The 17,387-nt window shown below is 41.8% G+C and overlaps 1 protein-coding gene across 5 annotated transcripts in view; it reads right to left on the bottom strand.

Moving 5' to 3' along the window:
• LOC100649987 (dipeptidase 1) overlaps window positions 1-17,387 on the bottom strand; it is a 76,583-nt gene that overhangs the window by 37,762 nt on the left and 21,434 nt on the right. For all 5 annotated transcript variants that reach the window (XM_048412779.1, XM_003393739.4, XM_020868087.2 and 2 more), the window contains exons 3-5: window positions 16,038-16,191; window positions 6,248-6,380; window positions 51-201 (exon numbers count right to left, since the gene is read on the bottom strand). In XM_048412779.1, the coding sequence (XP_048268736.1) occupies window positions 51-201; window positions 6,248-6,380; window positions 16,038-16,191 (438 nt within the window). The remainder of the gene's footprint in view (window positions 1-50; window positions 202-6,247; window positions 6,381-16,037; window positions 16,192-17,387) is intronic.

The following is a 17,387-nucleotide window of genomic DNA, read 5'->3' on the forward strand; positions in this document are numbered from 1 at the left end:
GAAATATTATATCTAATACAATCGTACATTGTCCCAATTGGTAAACTCACCAAGGCGTGTTACAAGTATGAGTGAGTGTGAGGTATCTGGCGCCCAACTCGTACAACATCCTGAGAACTGCCAGGCTCGCTCCAACCGCGTGACCCCCTTCGACCCCTATCAGGCTTGCTAATCTACCCTCCTTGTGCGCTCTCTCTATACCTGAAAGCACACGTTAAATCTCCCTTGAATGTTCTCGATTGTCATTATTATTATTGTTGTAATTATCCTTATGTAGATACCAGGCATTCTCCAACTTCCACCTTTATCGCCAATCTTCCCAACTACCGTCATTTCGCTAATTATTACGAACTCGTTTTCGCGTCTCCCCTTAGATACGTTTAGGATCTCTCACGGTAATGTATGTATATAAATTTTAGTCTGATGATGATAAAGTCGTGCCAGATGTATTTGTACGGTTAACCTTTAAGTGGATAGCGTTGCCATTTAACGAGATATCTGTATCTTCCGACGTAGACGATACGTAACATTTATCGCGTTATGTATTTGGATTTGGAGGATTACAATTTTTGAAGATTATTGATATCTTCAGAAAGATCAGGAAACGCAAGCGGATTGTAATATGTAAAAAAGGAATTTATTAAATATTGAATTTGTGTTCTGTACATATATAAGGCAACGATTGAAAACACATAACAGGAATTTGTATTGGCTTTGACAAGCATCTGGTTTAAATTTCATTGAACAAATTTTCGATAAATTAGATCGATTGAAATGACCGAGAATTTTGACCAGTTCGACCAAATCCTGAATTTGCACGGTGTTATTATTCGCAGTTGTTACGGATACATGATCATTTATCGTTCATTATTATTATCATATGGTTTATATATTTAGTAATAATTTGTCTAGCCAAGAGCAATTTTCCATTATGATACAGTGTTTCAGTTAGGAAAGTGAGACACGAATGAAAGTATTGTAATTCAATGACTAAGCGCTACATTGTATTTTATACCAGAGTAGCATGTATGTAAATGTCTTTTTTTTTATATATATATTTGGTGTTAATTAGTAACTCGTTTTTAATTATACTGGACGAATTGTTCAAATTATTTTTCTATATTTGCACGCCACACATACGTATGATCAAACTGTTTCATTCGAAGAAAGCGATGCATTTAAAAGTTAATTAATGTCACGAGTCGCCTTCGATCCTGGTTTAATAGAATCATTTAAATCATGGATGGCGAGCGTTATCGGTCGGATCATTAATTACGAGCCGTAAACGGGGCTTGATTAATCCCAACCGGAGAATAATGGAACGTTCGGCTTTCAAAGAACGGCCGGACAACTCGGGAAATCCTCCTTGCGGTCGGTATTTTGTCAGTATTTAGTCAGCGCGCCGCGAATTCGATTCCCGGCCGGTTTAATCGTTTTAATCGAGTCCGGTCGTGTAAAGGTGGGGCTATCGAGCTCCGTGAAATCGGATTCGCGGGCTCGGTGTCGTTCGGATTCGATTAAAACACCGCGAACAAATTGCGTTAGGTCGTCGGTTCCGGGATACCGATATATATGCGTACAGCGTGTGTCGTTTCGTGGCGCTGGAGGATCAACCCCCGGCGATGTTCACCCCCGAAGCGTCATTTATCGCGGGGAATTCGAACTTTTCCGCTTTCGACCGCACGCCATAGAGCTCTTGGTTCGCGCTAATGGAAGATCGATCCTGTGGTTAAACGAATTTACTCGATAATCTATAATCTTCGTTGTTCGAATAAAGCAACCCCTTCTCGCCATTTCGCGTAATCTATTCAAACCTTGTAACATGTTGTTCACACGTGTGTCGTATTTTATTTTTGAACGGTTCTCCGCAGCCGTTGGCCCGGAAATGTTAGTGGCAAATTAATAGCGTTTCGTACCATTTGTCTCGAGTAACTTTAATTCCTTCGTGGTGTGTGGCTGGCGCTTACGCTGTATTAAGCTTTTAATGGAAAAATAACTGGAAAGGAAAGGCATGGCCAGCAGCGAGCTGCAAGCTGTCGATGAACTTCGATTTACTGCGTCCGCTGATTTATAACTCGCGTTCCGACTACCACGCGTTCCAGTTTACACTTCGCCTTCGTCTAACGTATACGTAGAAGTCAGAAATTCTTTCAATTTTCTTCGAATTCTCACATTTCTCGCATTTTTGACGTATTTTCCCACCTCGTGGTGGATCACGCCGCCAAAGTGGTTTTGCTTTATATCTCGTTCAACTAATCGGTTTATAAATTCCTTAGTTCACCTTCGTAGGTGTAAACGTTTCCGCGTTCGAGAGCTTTACGATCTCTTAAAGGGTTTCGAAACGGGTTATTCGATTCGATCGTGCGAGAATTATAAACGAGAACGGCAAGTTCGTCTTCGTCGCTCGTAAATTCTCCACGTCGAACTGCCGGGACATTTTGAACTATTGTCCCGAGCGTGATAGTACGCTTTACGTCGAAAGTTTCCGAGGTAACGACCGGTTCAGATAAACACACACTTGCCTCGTCGTCCATTGTTTCTTAGAATTATACGATCTTCCAGATATCGCTAATAAGTCGTAGATACAGCGACGCATTGTCTTGTTTAAGATTCGCTGCGTACAAGCGTATCGTTTTCCGCAGTTGCGTCGATTTCAAGTTGAACTCTGATATTATAATATATTATGTATGCATACAGAGAAGTTGAAAAAATCATTCAGACGCGTGTGTTACGTCCGGTAACTCTGTCCAAAAACTAGGCCCCACGTCGCGGGCAAGTTGGCAGCCAGATGTCTACACATCCTTGCTACGTACCCTCAATGGTCTTCAGGACTCGCCATAAATCTTGCCATTTTCATAGTTAAGATCCTTCGGACCAAACTTTATTCATCTTTTATTTCAAGTGTTCCTTACATTTATTGTCTACTACGGGAAGATACGGGAAAGTTGGTTTCTCTCGTTCGGTATCTTCCGCTAGCTCTTTCTCTCGGGGGCGGCTAAGACTCTTCCTAGTCCACCAACCTTCTTATTATCCAATCAGAAGCAATGTCTTTTGCCTTCACTTTCCTAGCCAAAATTGTCATCAACAAATCCGATGGTCCCGTGCGCTAGACACACCCATCCCTATCTTTCCTCTGCCACAGCATCGTCACTGAACTTGACCAATTTTCCATCTTTCGAACAGTCGACATTTCTTGACCGGGTTTCCACCCTTAGATCAGTCACCTACTTAACTTTTTTACTAACTGGCTTTTATATAAAGTTGTTGGAAATATATAATATTATAACCTGTTAAACTCATTCAACCACCTCTATTATCCTAACCGAAATAAAGGATCGATCTGTTCGTGGCGTCGATTATTCTAATCGTAACGGAAATTTACGACTCCCGTTGACGTGAACCTCGCGATCGCGTCTCTCCGCGATTGGTCGATTAAACAGTGGGCGTCATTTAAAAATACATTATGTGTATTTTTATTGGCAGAAGCATACCGCAAATATATTATTATGTCAGCAATTTCGACCTTTTATTTATCGTAATTTAAAGAGAAAGGTATATCGTGTTTCATGTTAACGATCGGTATTGACGGTAGTTGAAATTCTGTCGATGTTATGCGTCGTATAAATCAGTCAGGAAACACGGGACGTGTTTTTGCAGAAGCAAAAAGCAGCTTGCAAATTTTGAACAATCGTTCCTTTATACGTCCGAGTGAAGTATATATATTTATGTATATATAGACAGCTACGTATCGCATGTCTATTTACATATGCATGTGCATGCCGACATGCAGTCGCCGTGGTTCGGCTTATCGAACGTGGTAGAACGGTCGGTATGGCTTGACATTTTTCCATTCCAACTGAAATTTACTACTGGTTGAATCTTCTTCCGCTGTCCGACGTTTTCTCATCAGATCCGCGTTATGTTCTCGCGCTCGTATCACCACGGAGGAGCAAATTATTATATGGGAACGCGTAAAATCGACGACGAAGATAATCCTGCGTGTTATAGGGTAATCGTAATCTTATAGAGCGGAGATCGTATCGTCAAAGATATTGATATGCATCGATCGATCAAAATCCTCTTTCCTTCTCTTTGAAAATTATTCCCCGCATCCGTTGCGTAACGAGTTTCCTCTCCCTTCTTCGCGCTCCCTTTTCCGACCTTGTTCTACCCTCCGCGAATAAAGCAAGTATCGAGTTTAGATGATCAAACGTTGAGCACACAATGTGTCCCCTTTCGTGTGTCACTATTTACTCTCTTCTTCTCACTTTCGTCAATGTCACTGACTCGTCGTGTCGCCTAGCAGTCGCGGTTGTTCCATTTTTCTCGTTTCTGTTCGATTTACCAGCTACTAGCGTCGTTCGAGGCAGAGAACGAGCTTGAAATTGAGGCTCGTATCAAAGGCGCGCAGCTTGAATCCCGATTGCGCCCATCGAACTATTCTCGTTCGTCTCAACAATTTCTCCATGGAAGAAGATCAATGGAATTTCGCTGTACCTCGCCGTCACGGACAAATCACCGCGAAATAGGTTACTCGTGGCTCGTAGCTCGGAAGTTGATCGTTACACCGAGAGCAACGATGGCCCTTTCTTGAAGGAACGCCTCATCTTTCGCAACTTAAGATGCATCCTAAATTCTTGAAAGTGTATTCACGGTGACGATAATAATGGGGAGTGCTGGCCCGACTTTTCCACTACGTCGGTAGACGAGCAGGGATTCTCCCGTGTTTCCTCTTGGACGGTTGGCTCTCTTCCAGGGAATCTGAGAGCGCGCGACGTTGAATGGCCAACCGGAAGCAAACATAAGACAGCCGACTTCGGACGTTCGTCGACCTCGATCGAACATTTCATATCGTACGTGCGTAAATTTTCGCCAACGACCGACAGAGGCACGAATAGATTGTTTTCCGGGGCACGTTCGAACGAGAGAAGTAACTCCTCTTTGAAGCGAGTCCATTTGTTACACGGACGACATTTCGCGAACTGCTTGATCGTAGGACGCGACGAGGAATTAATTAAAATGGGAGAAGAGACACGACTGCCACGGAAGATTCATTCCGCGACGATTTTCTTAAGGGAGAAGTCGGGTAAATTCTTTTCTGCCAGCCACCCTCTGACATTGGCGGCACGCCAGAAATTCTAGCGGTGTGTAACGTCGAGCGGCCCATTCTCGGAACAAATAGAGGATGGTAATTCTCGACGTTCGTCGACCTCGAAGCTCCATTTCATATTCCTCGCTCGTGAAGCTTTAGAGCTCTTTCCAGCAGGGCTCTGGAAATCGACGATTTTCGAATACGATGGGCTTTCCTTCTCGAGAACGCTGACTTCATGGCTGACTAACTACATAATATATTATGTATATCGTATATTCGACCAGTTTCGCGAGAAGTTCACGAAAGACTTAAGCGTGCTTGAGCAGAAGCTAGAGATACGTTGAAAGATGTAAGTACGCGGCGCCGCGTGTTTACATTATATTAGAGCTGATTGCCAATTAATAATTTCGTGTTTAACTTACGAAGCAGTTCGGCGATTGTATTAAAGAGTGATACCGCGAATTCTCGCAGTAACAGCAGCGGAACGTTTCGCGTGTTGTTCGACCCACAGCTGCACCATCTACTTTGGTTGACGATTTAATGGTAGCTTTGAACCAGTTATCTAATAGCCTGAAGAGAGCTTAATGAGTGGTTGTACGCATACAAAACTTGTTTAGGGAACAAACAAATACGTTGTGCGATCGATACACGACCGTTTGTCGATGTTTGTTCGCCCACGATGTAGCGATAATCGTCACGGTGGTGGTTCGTTTCTTTTGTTGTAGCAAGTCGAACAAAAAGAAAAAATAGAAAATGGGTCGCGTGTTCGCCGTGAAAATTCTTTGACGAACGATACGCGAATCGATAACGATTCGTCCGGGGAGAAAAAAGTCGAATAGGTTTGGCTTGTCGCCAAACGAAAGCCGCGCGATTGAAAATTTATCTTCGCGGATCGCGTAATGTTTAACTCGATACCTTGCGCGTTTCTCATTTTGCCAGCGATCCTTTGACTACGCGATCGTCATCAGCCACGTCGAAACGCGACACGGCCACGATTTTAGTTCGTCGATCAGCTCCTCTGTTGATCTACCTCTTCCTTTTTCCTCGCATTGACACGATTGCCGCGTAAACATACCGGTTGAATCGACATTCTACGTTGATGCATGACCATGGTTGGAGTTACAAAGGCGTAGAATTGCAAGCGAAATGCCTCACCTTCCGCCGTGGTAACGAGGACCATGCTTTCAGGATGCTTGTTGACCAGCCGACGAATCAGGTCGATCTGCTCGAGTGCCAGTTGGACCGAGTCGAGGTGCTGAGAGGAACATGGCACGTAAGCTGACCAAAACTGTAACAAGAACAACAAAGAATCTTGGTAAGTATTTGTTTGAAAATAAATGGAAACCGTACGTGCGTTTTCCTTGAACGTGCAGCGATTAACCACAGGATAAGATAAGATTATTTGAATGGCAAAATAATTTTCTTGTTTGTTCCATTGGTTGAGATTGAATTTTAAAACGTTGAAGCTTAGCTGACCCAAACAACTCTATCTTGTTATAAGCCACGCAAAATAAAAGTCAAAGTTTTTGATTGTAATAAATTAGAATTTTAAATAAATTCTGGCCCAAACGATACTTACATCGTTCATCTGGCCATAAATATTCAATTAACGATAGTTTCAAACACCATATAGCACTTCTAACACGGAATCACGATGATAGCACGATTCGGTGCGTGTAGTGATAATAAATCGGCGTGAATGGTAATTTCTCATTTCAATTCGCTATCAGATAGAACTTTGGAAATAATTAAAAGGGTATTACGAAACCATGACCCCGGCAGGATGCCGCTTTGAATTTTAAATACTGGGATATCGGGGGCCATAAATAAAGAGAGTATTTATCCTCCCTGCTCGCAATGTATACACCGGTTAAGAATATATTCTACTTGGAGTAAATTAAACCGATGTATCAGATCCCGAGGATTAAACACGACCCGTGATATTTCATTCGGTCTGATAAGGGGTTATGGGGGTAAACGTGAGCTCGCATAAAAACTCCTTTTATACATCGTTCCGAGGTTGCTATGCGTCAAACCGAATCACGCCGTTCTATATCATTACCGTCGTGAGGACGACGATTTTTTGGAATAAAGTCTTTCAATTGCTCGAGATATTCCAAATTTAAGACTCTCTTACAAGGATTTACGTGCTAGTTTTGTTGAGAATGGTGGATCTTAAACGCCAAAATAAATGTATAGGAACATTTAAATTACATTTAGAATTGATATCAAAATAGTTTCAGATTTATTTGATATGTGATTTACAAGATATTCGTTGATACACATTTGCACAAGTCTCAGCACTCTCTTTGTCTCACCATCTTTCTTTCCACGCTACTAACGGAACAGTTGCATTCTTCTGTTTTACGAGACGCTGTGCACACACATACTCCCACACACTCATGCTCATATACGTGTGTCACTACTACGCGGCTAATCTGTGTAGTACACAAAATTAAATTAAATTTATCTCAATAAGTTTAAAATCTCGAAATCTCGAAATGGTTCAAAGCCGAGTAATCTTGTATGTATCTATTATCTCGAATATCTTGGTCACGAGATTCGCACAAATCAATTTATTTAAAATATTCTAATATACTCAAAACATGTAGATAGTTTTAATAAAATCAATCTAGATTCTTGATCTGACTCCTAGATCAATCTAGACTTTTATTGAGATCCGAACATCATTACGCAAACTTATTTTATTTTGGTATTCCATTGTAAGTATAGTTATTCACGCGCAGTATATTTAGCTATAGATCATAGGTTGGTTAGTGGAACCTAGCGTACCACAAAAATCGACACGAACATATCAAACAACACGATAGAATTCTTTACGTATCCGATTCCATGGCATTGTTGTATTCGTATTTAAAATATTCCGTACAGTGGGTGGTAGAAAAGTTTTGTTTTTAACAGCACCAGATGAAATGTACGTTCCGAGCGTGACGTTGTCGTGGAGCTGTCATAAATCAGCGGGTGGCGCGAAATGGCTTCACCCCTTGTTTTTCCTCCTTCTTTTATTCAACACGACCGTCTCTTTCTCTTCCTCATCAAGCAACGGTGGTATCAGCGTGTGACTCCCGACACGTCTTTTCCCCTCTTTCGTTTCTGCGACTTCATTACCTTTCCAAGATTTTTACGGTTACCGTTTGCTTTGCGTCGCGTCGCCACGACTTAAATCGCCTGAATGCATTTACTCGCGGGAGCTAATTGCGACACGGCAATGATTTAATCTCTGGCAAAGTACCTTCAGTCGTGGATCGTGCTCGAAAGTCGCCCCGTAAACGACCGTGCCTCTGGAACTTTTGATTTCCAGTTAATGCAATCATTTCCTCCTACTATTTTCCTGACCAGACCAGTTACCCAACAACTTTACCCGTGGCAAGAATTTATTCTTAATTAACGGTCGTTCGTTATCTAGGCGCGTTCTAGAAAAGCTTAAAGAGAAGAGAGAGAGAGAGAGAGAGATTTTCATAACAACGTTTTCCTATTGCCACACGATCGTCGTCTGTTGACCGCATTGCGCGATGATAAATTAAATTTTTTTACTCGATCGAGCGACGATTAAACGCACCAACTGTTTGCAGAAATATTTTTCTAGAGTTGGCGCGTCTCGTTAGCATCCAGTTCGCCTCGAATTTTAGGTCAGACGTTTTATAAAACCGTGTCCGCGTGCGAGTAAGATGTTTTCATCTTTTTTCTCCTGTCCTCTCTATTCTCCATCCCTTTCTTTCTTCCAGCTGTTACCCCTTCGCGCAAAATCGAGCAGTAGTCGCGGTCGGGTTTTAGGTCAGACGTTTGTAAAAATATTCACCCCCGTCGACGATGTAATCGCGCCGTGTTGTCCCACTTTAAAGACGTGCTTACACACGACCGTTGACGTGGCCGTTTTATGAAATTTGATGCCGTGTTGGTGTACCTCGTCGACGAAACACTCCCTGGCGAGGGTTAACAGCGGCCTTCAAACGGCCCACGCGACTCTCTCTCGTGCGTCGGCTATGTGTTCTTTCTTTTCCAATGTTCTCGCGTGATTCACATTTTTGTTCGCTCTATCGCGAACGAATTATACCGGAATAGAAGGCAACGGTAGACGTCGGTATCTCGATTTTTCCGTTCGATACACGCATTCTTCTTGCTACCGTTCCTATCGGTCGGGTTATTCAATTCCCCGAAGGTAGAACGTTTTGAATGGAATACACTCGAGTTATTTCGAATCGACCGAAATTCACTTTTGGAATGCAGCCGTTAGGAATCGCGATTGCTCGGGGATAGCTGTCTCTCGGGTGCAATCGAAAATGCTTGTACCGTGTTCTAGATATTCGATGCATTAAGCGGCTGCATTTTCATTGACTTCCCTTGGCCTCGTATGGTTTTTTGTCAGAAAGCTTCCGGGGCTCGTTACACGGGACACACTGTGTTCGGACTTTTGCGAATTTCGTATGTAAATTGGCTTTCAGATGTGAACACTTTGACTACACTGGTTTAGGACACTGTTTGGAAAATTGCCATTTTCCAGAGAGACATTTTAGGTTTTTCCTTCTTTTCGGTATCGGCAGTCAGGCGTTGCGCGTTTCAATGGTTATTCGTGCGATTTGCAAATGTACTTTAGCTTTTTTCCATTTTTTCACGCGTAATAGCAAATACGTGTTATAAATCATCAAGTTTCTCAGGGCTTTTATGACAATAGCCGTGTAACTAATGGTTTTCATGTTCAGTTTGAATTCTGTGGAACTTTCCATAGGATTGGCCAAACTCCTGTCCACCCCTATAACACAGAACTTCCGTCTTTTTCGAGTCGAGAGAAAGAGAGAGAGAAAGAGAGAGTGTATATAGAAGAGAGAACACGGAGTCTTAAAAATCCCCAACACACAAAATAATTTTATAGCTTGTCAACAATCATAGCGTTGAAAACGCAGATTTTCGATTGTTACGCGTATTATTAAATTTCATGGTTAATTAAGTCTTAGCTTTACTCTGTGCCGTAATACATTTTCATCGTTTGGAAAAGCACAATGAATTTCCTACGAACGTAGAAGTTTACATTTTATGAAAAACCGCAGCGAATCGACTCGCGCCATTAAAATTCTTAGACGATTGAATACAACGCGTAACAACCGCTTGCATTTGGCCATTCGTTTATAGTTCCGAGCCCTGTGACTTGCGTCCTGCTTCGAGGATAGTTTTAATCATCGCGTGTAAAATTTGACAAACTCGTCGAATACTTCTCATAATGAACCAGCAGCCGTAATGAGAACACAACGATCTCGTTTCGTTTATAAATAACACATCGTTACGGTATTTCCAGTTAAACGTGAGTTGTCATGGAAGAGGAAGCACGATGTTCGGAGTCCACTAAGGGACGGTAAGGCGATCAATGGTTCGTAACCTTACTGTGGCGGATGCCTTCTCTCTTCGTCTGAATTAACCAAGACAGTGATGGATTGAGTCGCGACTGGCCTGCCAGATCCTGTATATATATGTATACCACTACCATGTATATTATGCATACGTGCATACACACGCGTTCGTTTCAGTGAGCATAACCGGCTAGTCACCCCTTTCGTCTCGACGTAAGCAAACTGAATACCTTGAGGAACACGTTGACATTGAGAAACGACGCATAAAATTAGGCGACCGTTTTGTCGCGTATTCCTATTTTAACAGTATACTATGAATTCGATAATGTGTTCCCTCCTAATTTATCGATGTTAACCTTGTTTATCGTTCAAGTTATCTCTCTCTCTCTCTCTCTCTTTCGCAATGAATAATTGTTGCAAAGTTCTTACGTTTCTTGTCTCTTTGAACATTACTGTCTCAACTCGTTCGCTGTCGGTGTTCGTGCTGTAGCAATTCATAACTAACTCGTTTCCATGCTATTCGCGCAATTAATATGCCCTTTTAATTACGGTATTAATTAAATTGAACCGCGCACGCCACGTTGCTACGTGTGTTCGCGCATGTGCCTAAGAAGCTTATTTAAATTTTCCCCCTTACCGTGTCATGCGACATGTTGGCATTAGGTATAGGGGAAAGTAACGAAGTGGTCTATTCGGGCGTAGGCTTAGTTTAACATCCGCTTTCACAAGCACGACTTTTCGGACTCCGCCACCCCTGCTGTTCCTCTTTATCACAGGCCGTGACTCTTACGCCACGCTTGCCGTAATCGCGTCTAGATGAGCTTCTAACAGATGGGATCAACGGCAGACTATTTTACTAACGAGTAACCAGAGCCAAGGTATTTTCAAAGGTCTCCTTCCACGGGCGAATATTCTTAGGGGCAGTCGCTAGTTCTCTCGTTCTTTCTCCCGCCGCCTTGAACCGCGAGCTACACCTATACGTATTCGCTACCACTTGCGCGCAGACGGAAAGCACAGATGTTCCCTCGAATGGAATTCCATTTCTGACGTCTTAAAGTTAAACCCCGTTGGATAAAGCGGAACTACCGAGTTCGCTGGCGATGCAAGGAAAGCGCTGCCACCAAACCTATGTTTTTCACCTTTATGATCCAACTTTTCCCAAGAATCTTTCTATCCAACTTCTATATCGTATGCATATCGGTAGGCCGCGGATATTTATGCTTGGTAATTTCGTTTTGCGGGCAAGGTGCACAGTTGTTTAAGAAAATATTCTCACGCCACTGTATTCGTTGCAGCGTATTCGCGATAACGATATTCGGTAGGTAGAACAGATCGAGGGACATAATAGAAAACATATAAAGAAATTCACACAGACGTCCACGGTCTGTAAATAACACTTCGCATTTCGTAACATTTATTCAATGCCGGTTTTCATTTTCTTTTCAATATTCGAAACAGTCACCAGCCCATAATCGCACGTCATTGTAATCGAAATGGTTTCGTTCGCAACGAAAGTTTAATCCTTTGACGAAGGAACGATCAGTAACGAAACGTGTCAATCACGCGGGCAAATGAATAGGCATCTCAGGTTGCGCGCTTTCACGCGTTGCATACAGCCAATGGTTTAAAATATTCGCAACTTGAAATATTTTCTATTCAGGACAGATTCGTATTTCCAGGCACATTTATAGTTGGCGCGGCCAACAGCGGTTTCGTCGGGTCATATCGGTTATTCAACGACGACGAGCCAGGACTTACGTCTGAATGAAACAGCGGCTCTGTATAGGGCGAGCACCATCAAATTCGGCATTCATGCGCCATCCGTGAAACAGCCTCGGCCCGGAGGCGTCGAGACCGTGTTAAAAATATATATGTATATATTTCCGTCTAGACTGGTAGAGGTCGGATCGTGTTGCGGCTGATACGTACACCTCCATTCATAAGAACTAAGATACCTACGAAAGCTTAAGTAAAATCATTGCGAAATTATTATTTTAACATTATAAAACGTTTAAGAATTATCATCTCTTTTTTCAGACTGCCTAGAAAAAATTCATACGTTTAATATTCTAATAATAACTTTATTAATCTTATAATATAATAGAATTCAACATTTTCTCATCTATATGGCAATCGATCAATTTTGACCATCTTAAGCAATATTAGCAATATTAAATCTTAAACTATATTAACGATGTAATGAACAATTGCCTGTTTAAAAATGTCTATGATTTCTGCGAAATATATACGCGTATTAAATATCCTATAATTTCTATATAGATTTTCAGATTGGTTTCAAGCTTTTCCAGCGTGTATAATCATCGAATTTTATAACAGCTCTAATGAAATCCCAAAATATTTCGTATAACGTTCATAGTATATTCTAATTTGTATTATATACAACGAATACAAAATTTCGATCGATCGATAATTTAAACTGTTACGTTTCGTTGCGTAGATATCCTAATATTTATGAATGAGAGAGAAAGAGAATACACGACGCCAGGTAACACGTACCCAGGCGATGGTCCGCGAGTTTCATCGCGAAAGTAATTTCACAGGTAGCAGGTTTCATTACGCAACGTCCGTGCGATTCGTTGGTGAAGAAAGGGCGTGTCACGAGGGCAACTGCTCGTCGTCTGCTTTTATGCACGTCAACTGGAAATTATAATCTACTTTTGTTCGCGTAATGTTACTTAGGCGCGTGCTTATTTCGAGTCTGTTCCTTTGAATGGACAGAAACGCCGTGCATAGTCGAAGGAAAGATGTTGGTACAGCTCTTTAAACCGTCACAGTTGTTTTCCGAAGGTTTATGAAGTAAAAATTATTTCTGTGCCTTACGCGTAAAGTCCTTTCGCGGGGAACGCGCCTTTCATGTTGTTGGAAAACGACATGACTAAAATTCTCTCGTTAAGAGCTGTTTCGTTCTTGATTATACACGTTCTGCGCGTAAGAATATTCACAAATTTTTAGACGACTCATTTATTCTTCCATTGAAATATTTTCTACGTAAAAATTAATATTATTTAGGTTCTTCGTTTATTCCTTCATTTGATATCCCTTTTTCGGGTAGCTGAATTTCTTTTAAACGTCTAGTTCTTCGAAACTTTATATATAACTCTCAATAATCGTTAGACGGAGCGACGAATCGAGCTATCGACGACACAGATAATAAAAATTTAATTCGAGAAATCCTCTCCTGTAGAGTCGCTAATTCGAACTACAGCGAATCCAGAAATTGTAACAACCAGTAATCGTTACGGTGTCTCGACTCAACGTAGAGACGTGCGCCATATATTTATAAAATAAGTTATAAACAGTTTAAACGATTCGTTGCTATTAACTAACTTTTCTCTCTCGCGGTTGTAGCAGAAGATTCGAAATCGAAAATCGATATCCAGTCCAAAGTGGGCTTAAAGTAGGTGTTCTCTCTGTTCGAGAAGGAACAGGATAAGATAAATTGTGATCACGGGAAATGTTAATCCTGATAATGAGTTTGGTCGAGTTTCGGTGCAAAATTGTCGGATTAAAGTTCTCTATACTTTAGATGGTTCCTGGCCGAATAAGGAATCGCTTATCGGTGGATTTACGCGATCTCATAGTTGGAACGTTGTTCGTTTCGATCCTCTTTCGTCTCGCGAGAAAGCTGTAACAATCACAATTTTCTGTTACCACCGCAATCTTCTTCCACCATCGTTTAGCGTAATGTCATCATCGAGAGTAAAAGGCACAAAAGAGTTTCAGCAAAGGCGATTTTCTATTTTCACGAAATAATCTTATCCCTTCGTATCCCGGGTCGAGTCTCAGCCCGAGTTTCCTCGTTCGATCCCTCCGTTATTCTCACATTTTCCTGAAACACCAAGAGTTTCGATCGTCCATCTCGAAATGGACCAAGAGCTGACCCAACAAGAATAGATTTATTCGATTGCTAAGCCGTGTTCGAGGTTTTTCTTTGTTAGTTTCCGAATATACCTTTCTTTCGTTTACTTTCTACGTGAACTTTTTGACTCAAGCTTTTTTTATTGAATCACCGATTCCGTTATGTTAACCGTCAATGTTGGCCGATCAAACACACCGATTTTGTTCTTAGATAATTTTTTCAGAAATGGATCCATTCCATTCATCGTTCTTATACTCTGGATTTTTAATCATCGACAAGTTCTTTTACACTAGCCACGAATCTTGTTAAGAAACACTGAGAGCTCTTACGCGGTTTTTTTCATTTATCCGATCGATTATGCCTACGACGTAATTTCTTATCCACGCGACCGTTCTATTTAACGAGTTGTGAATGTCGATCGACTAGAAACATCTAGAGATGCTGTGCAATTGTTGCACAAGTTGATCGATCCATTCGACCATTCTTACGTCCTGGACGCGAGTAAGCCATAAGAAAGAGACAGGATACCGTGTAACACGAAACGATGGTTGGAGATTAATCGAAAGGATATCGGAACGAACGAGCACCGCTCGACTTTATAGACCACGCTAAATTTTCGTCAGCGCGTAATCTCGTGGAACTGCGAGAAATTAATTATCAAAGTTGTTGGCGGTCTGGTCGACTCGTTACATGCCGGTTCGTCGCACTAATAGAACGAATTCCGCGAACGAAATTTTTCCCGCGATCCTGTGTCTCGTTGCGCGGGATAATCGCGATAGCGCCGAGTAATGGCGCCATCAGTACAGATAAGAGTTTTACGTCTCTCTTAATTAATCCTGGTTGGTCTGTATCGGACTACGTGGAACGGAAAGAAGGTGCTGTAATTGAAACACTGTAAAGCAAAGAGCTTCCGACCAAGACACGCGATTCGCGCGTTTGCGGTTCGTTTCGTTCCATCGTAATTGCAGGGATTTTAAACATCGAAGGGAATGCGATTTTTCGAACTGCGATCCGTGGAGACGAATGAGTCAAGACGACACGCGATTTCCTTCCCCTTTCGTCGTTCACGCGCCATCCTAATTTTCTCAACTGACAAATCGCGTGCTCGATTCAACTAATTACGAAGTCGGTTTATACACGGTATTTGAAAAGTTACGTTTAAATGTAAAAGATACGTAGCACTCTTCCAGCACAAGCAACAAAGTCTTAATAACACGCGACAGTCGCTGGTCTCGAAGTTATGAAACATTTTCAATTATCAGCCTTTAAAACGGTATGAGAGATTTTATCGTCTGTCAATTCGAATGTATGTTGTTGCACGATTCATTCACACCCGTACGATTCTACCGATCTGAGAAAAAATGAAAAGGTTGGCCATAATTTTTATCGGGCTATAAATCGTAGCCTGGCGGCAAAAAGAGGGGAAGGGCACTTTTGGGAAAAATGTTTCAAATGGCTGGCGCATCGACTCTCTCACGAGGGTGCCTTTTCCTCGAGAATATTTCCAGCTAAACGTGTCTCGCGCGCCAGAGCCAGGCAGATGTAGCGATATGGTGTACTGCGAGTAATTGGACATTGTCTACGGACACCGTCGAAATATATATCGTCCGCTTTCGCGATTCGTGAAACATCTCTGCCACGTACCTCTGGATTAATGCCTTTTCACGGGAGCTCACGTTATTGCGGTTATTATTGTGCTCACCTGCGCTGCAACCATACCCTCCTTCAATCTTCTGAGATCCGTGTGGCTCCAGGCGCTTCGCGACCAAGGGTGGGTATCCCTCAGGTCATCAAACCTGAATTCCCTCAACTGATTCTTCAGGAACTTGCGTATGTTCCATGGTAGATCGTTGTGCCTGCAGCAAACGAACAAAAGGAGAAAATTAATGTCTTTCTAGAATTTATCGTTCAACGTAATATATTACTTCGTTCTGAAATCTTCCGCGGTTTTTCTTGCATCTGTTTGCGAATTAGAAGAGTTAAAGAAATATGGTCGGCTATATATACTTCTGGGTTACCTTTGTATCCGTCATGGCCCGTACTTCTTTCTTTCTCGTGAAATGATCGTGCGATTTTATTTCGTTCAACATACTTGAAAGATCATAAACGAAGACCACAGAGGAAATACACGAGATGTAATTTTTTTATGTGATTTATTGTTGAAACTATCTTTTAATTAAATTTAGTTATCGGTCTCGCGACCATCCCCGTATTTCGCCTCATTTATCATCTAGCCATTTTCAGTTCCCACTTGCTTGATCAACTTCATAAATTGAAAAGCAGGCCAAAGTGATGATGCTGTAAACGCTATTTTCTAAATTTATTTTGCAACTCGCCGTTATTTAACGTCGCCCTGCTGTAATAAATGAACACGTTGAACTAAGTAATTTGTTTTTTTCTTTCAAGATTTCGAACGTTAATCGTGTACTTATGCAATGAAATTGAGAAACTAACAGAAAGTAGAGTTGAGCAGTTTGACCTGTGACTCGTTTATCAGCAATTTCAACCACACCACAGCGATTCAAAGTTAACTTGTTTCGACGCTTTATATCATTTCACCGTGTATTTTATACACAGGCGGCGATTCGTTTTATCGAGTGTGACGCGATACCGTGAAATGGCCCCTGTTTCAAGTAGCAACATACCGCATGTGTCCTGCGGACAGGGGAAGCCGTACTCTGGGGGGAAGTAGAATGGAACAGGAGATATACGACGAGAAGGGACGGTAAAGCGAGTAAACTTTGCCTCTTACAATAGCATTAGGCGACGTACAAGTTTCTCCACAGGTTCGGTTACTTCGTCCGCGCTTCGTCTAACTTATTTCATACAAAATCCTTGATTCCTTTTGCGAGGATTTTTATAGACGGTTGTTGGCCAAATATTGGCATAGTGGAGACTCGGGTCGTCAACATTGTTAGCGAAGCACGAGTAGAAATTCGCGAAAGAAAACTCTGTCCAGACTGTGTGTAAATTCCGATGTTTGCTGTGTACGCAAAATTCCATCGAAAATTTTCACTATATAAATATTATCTACAATATGTTGGTATATTTG

The sequence above is a fragment of the Bombus terrestris genome, chromosome 2, assembly GCF_910591885.1.
Source record: "Bombus terrestris chromosome 2, iyBomTerr1.2, whole genome shotgun sequence".
Lineage (NCBI taxonomy): Eukaryota > Metazoa > Arthropoda > Insecta > Hymenoptera > Apidae > Bombus > Bombus terrestris.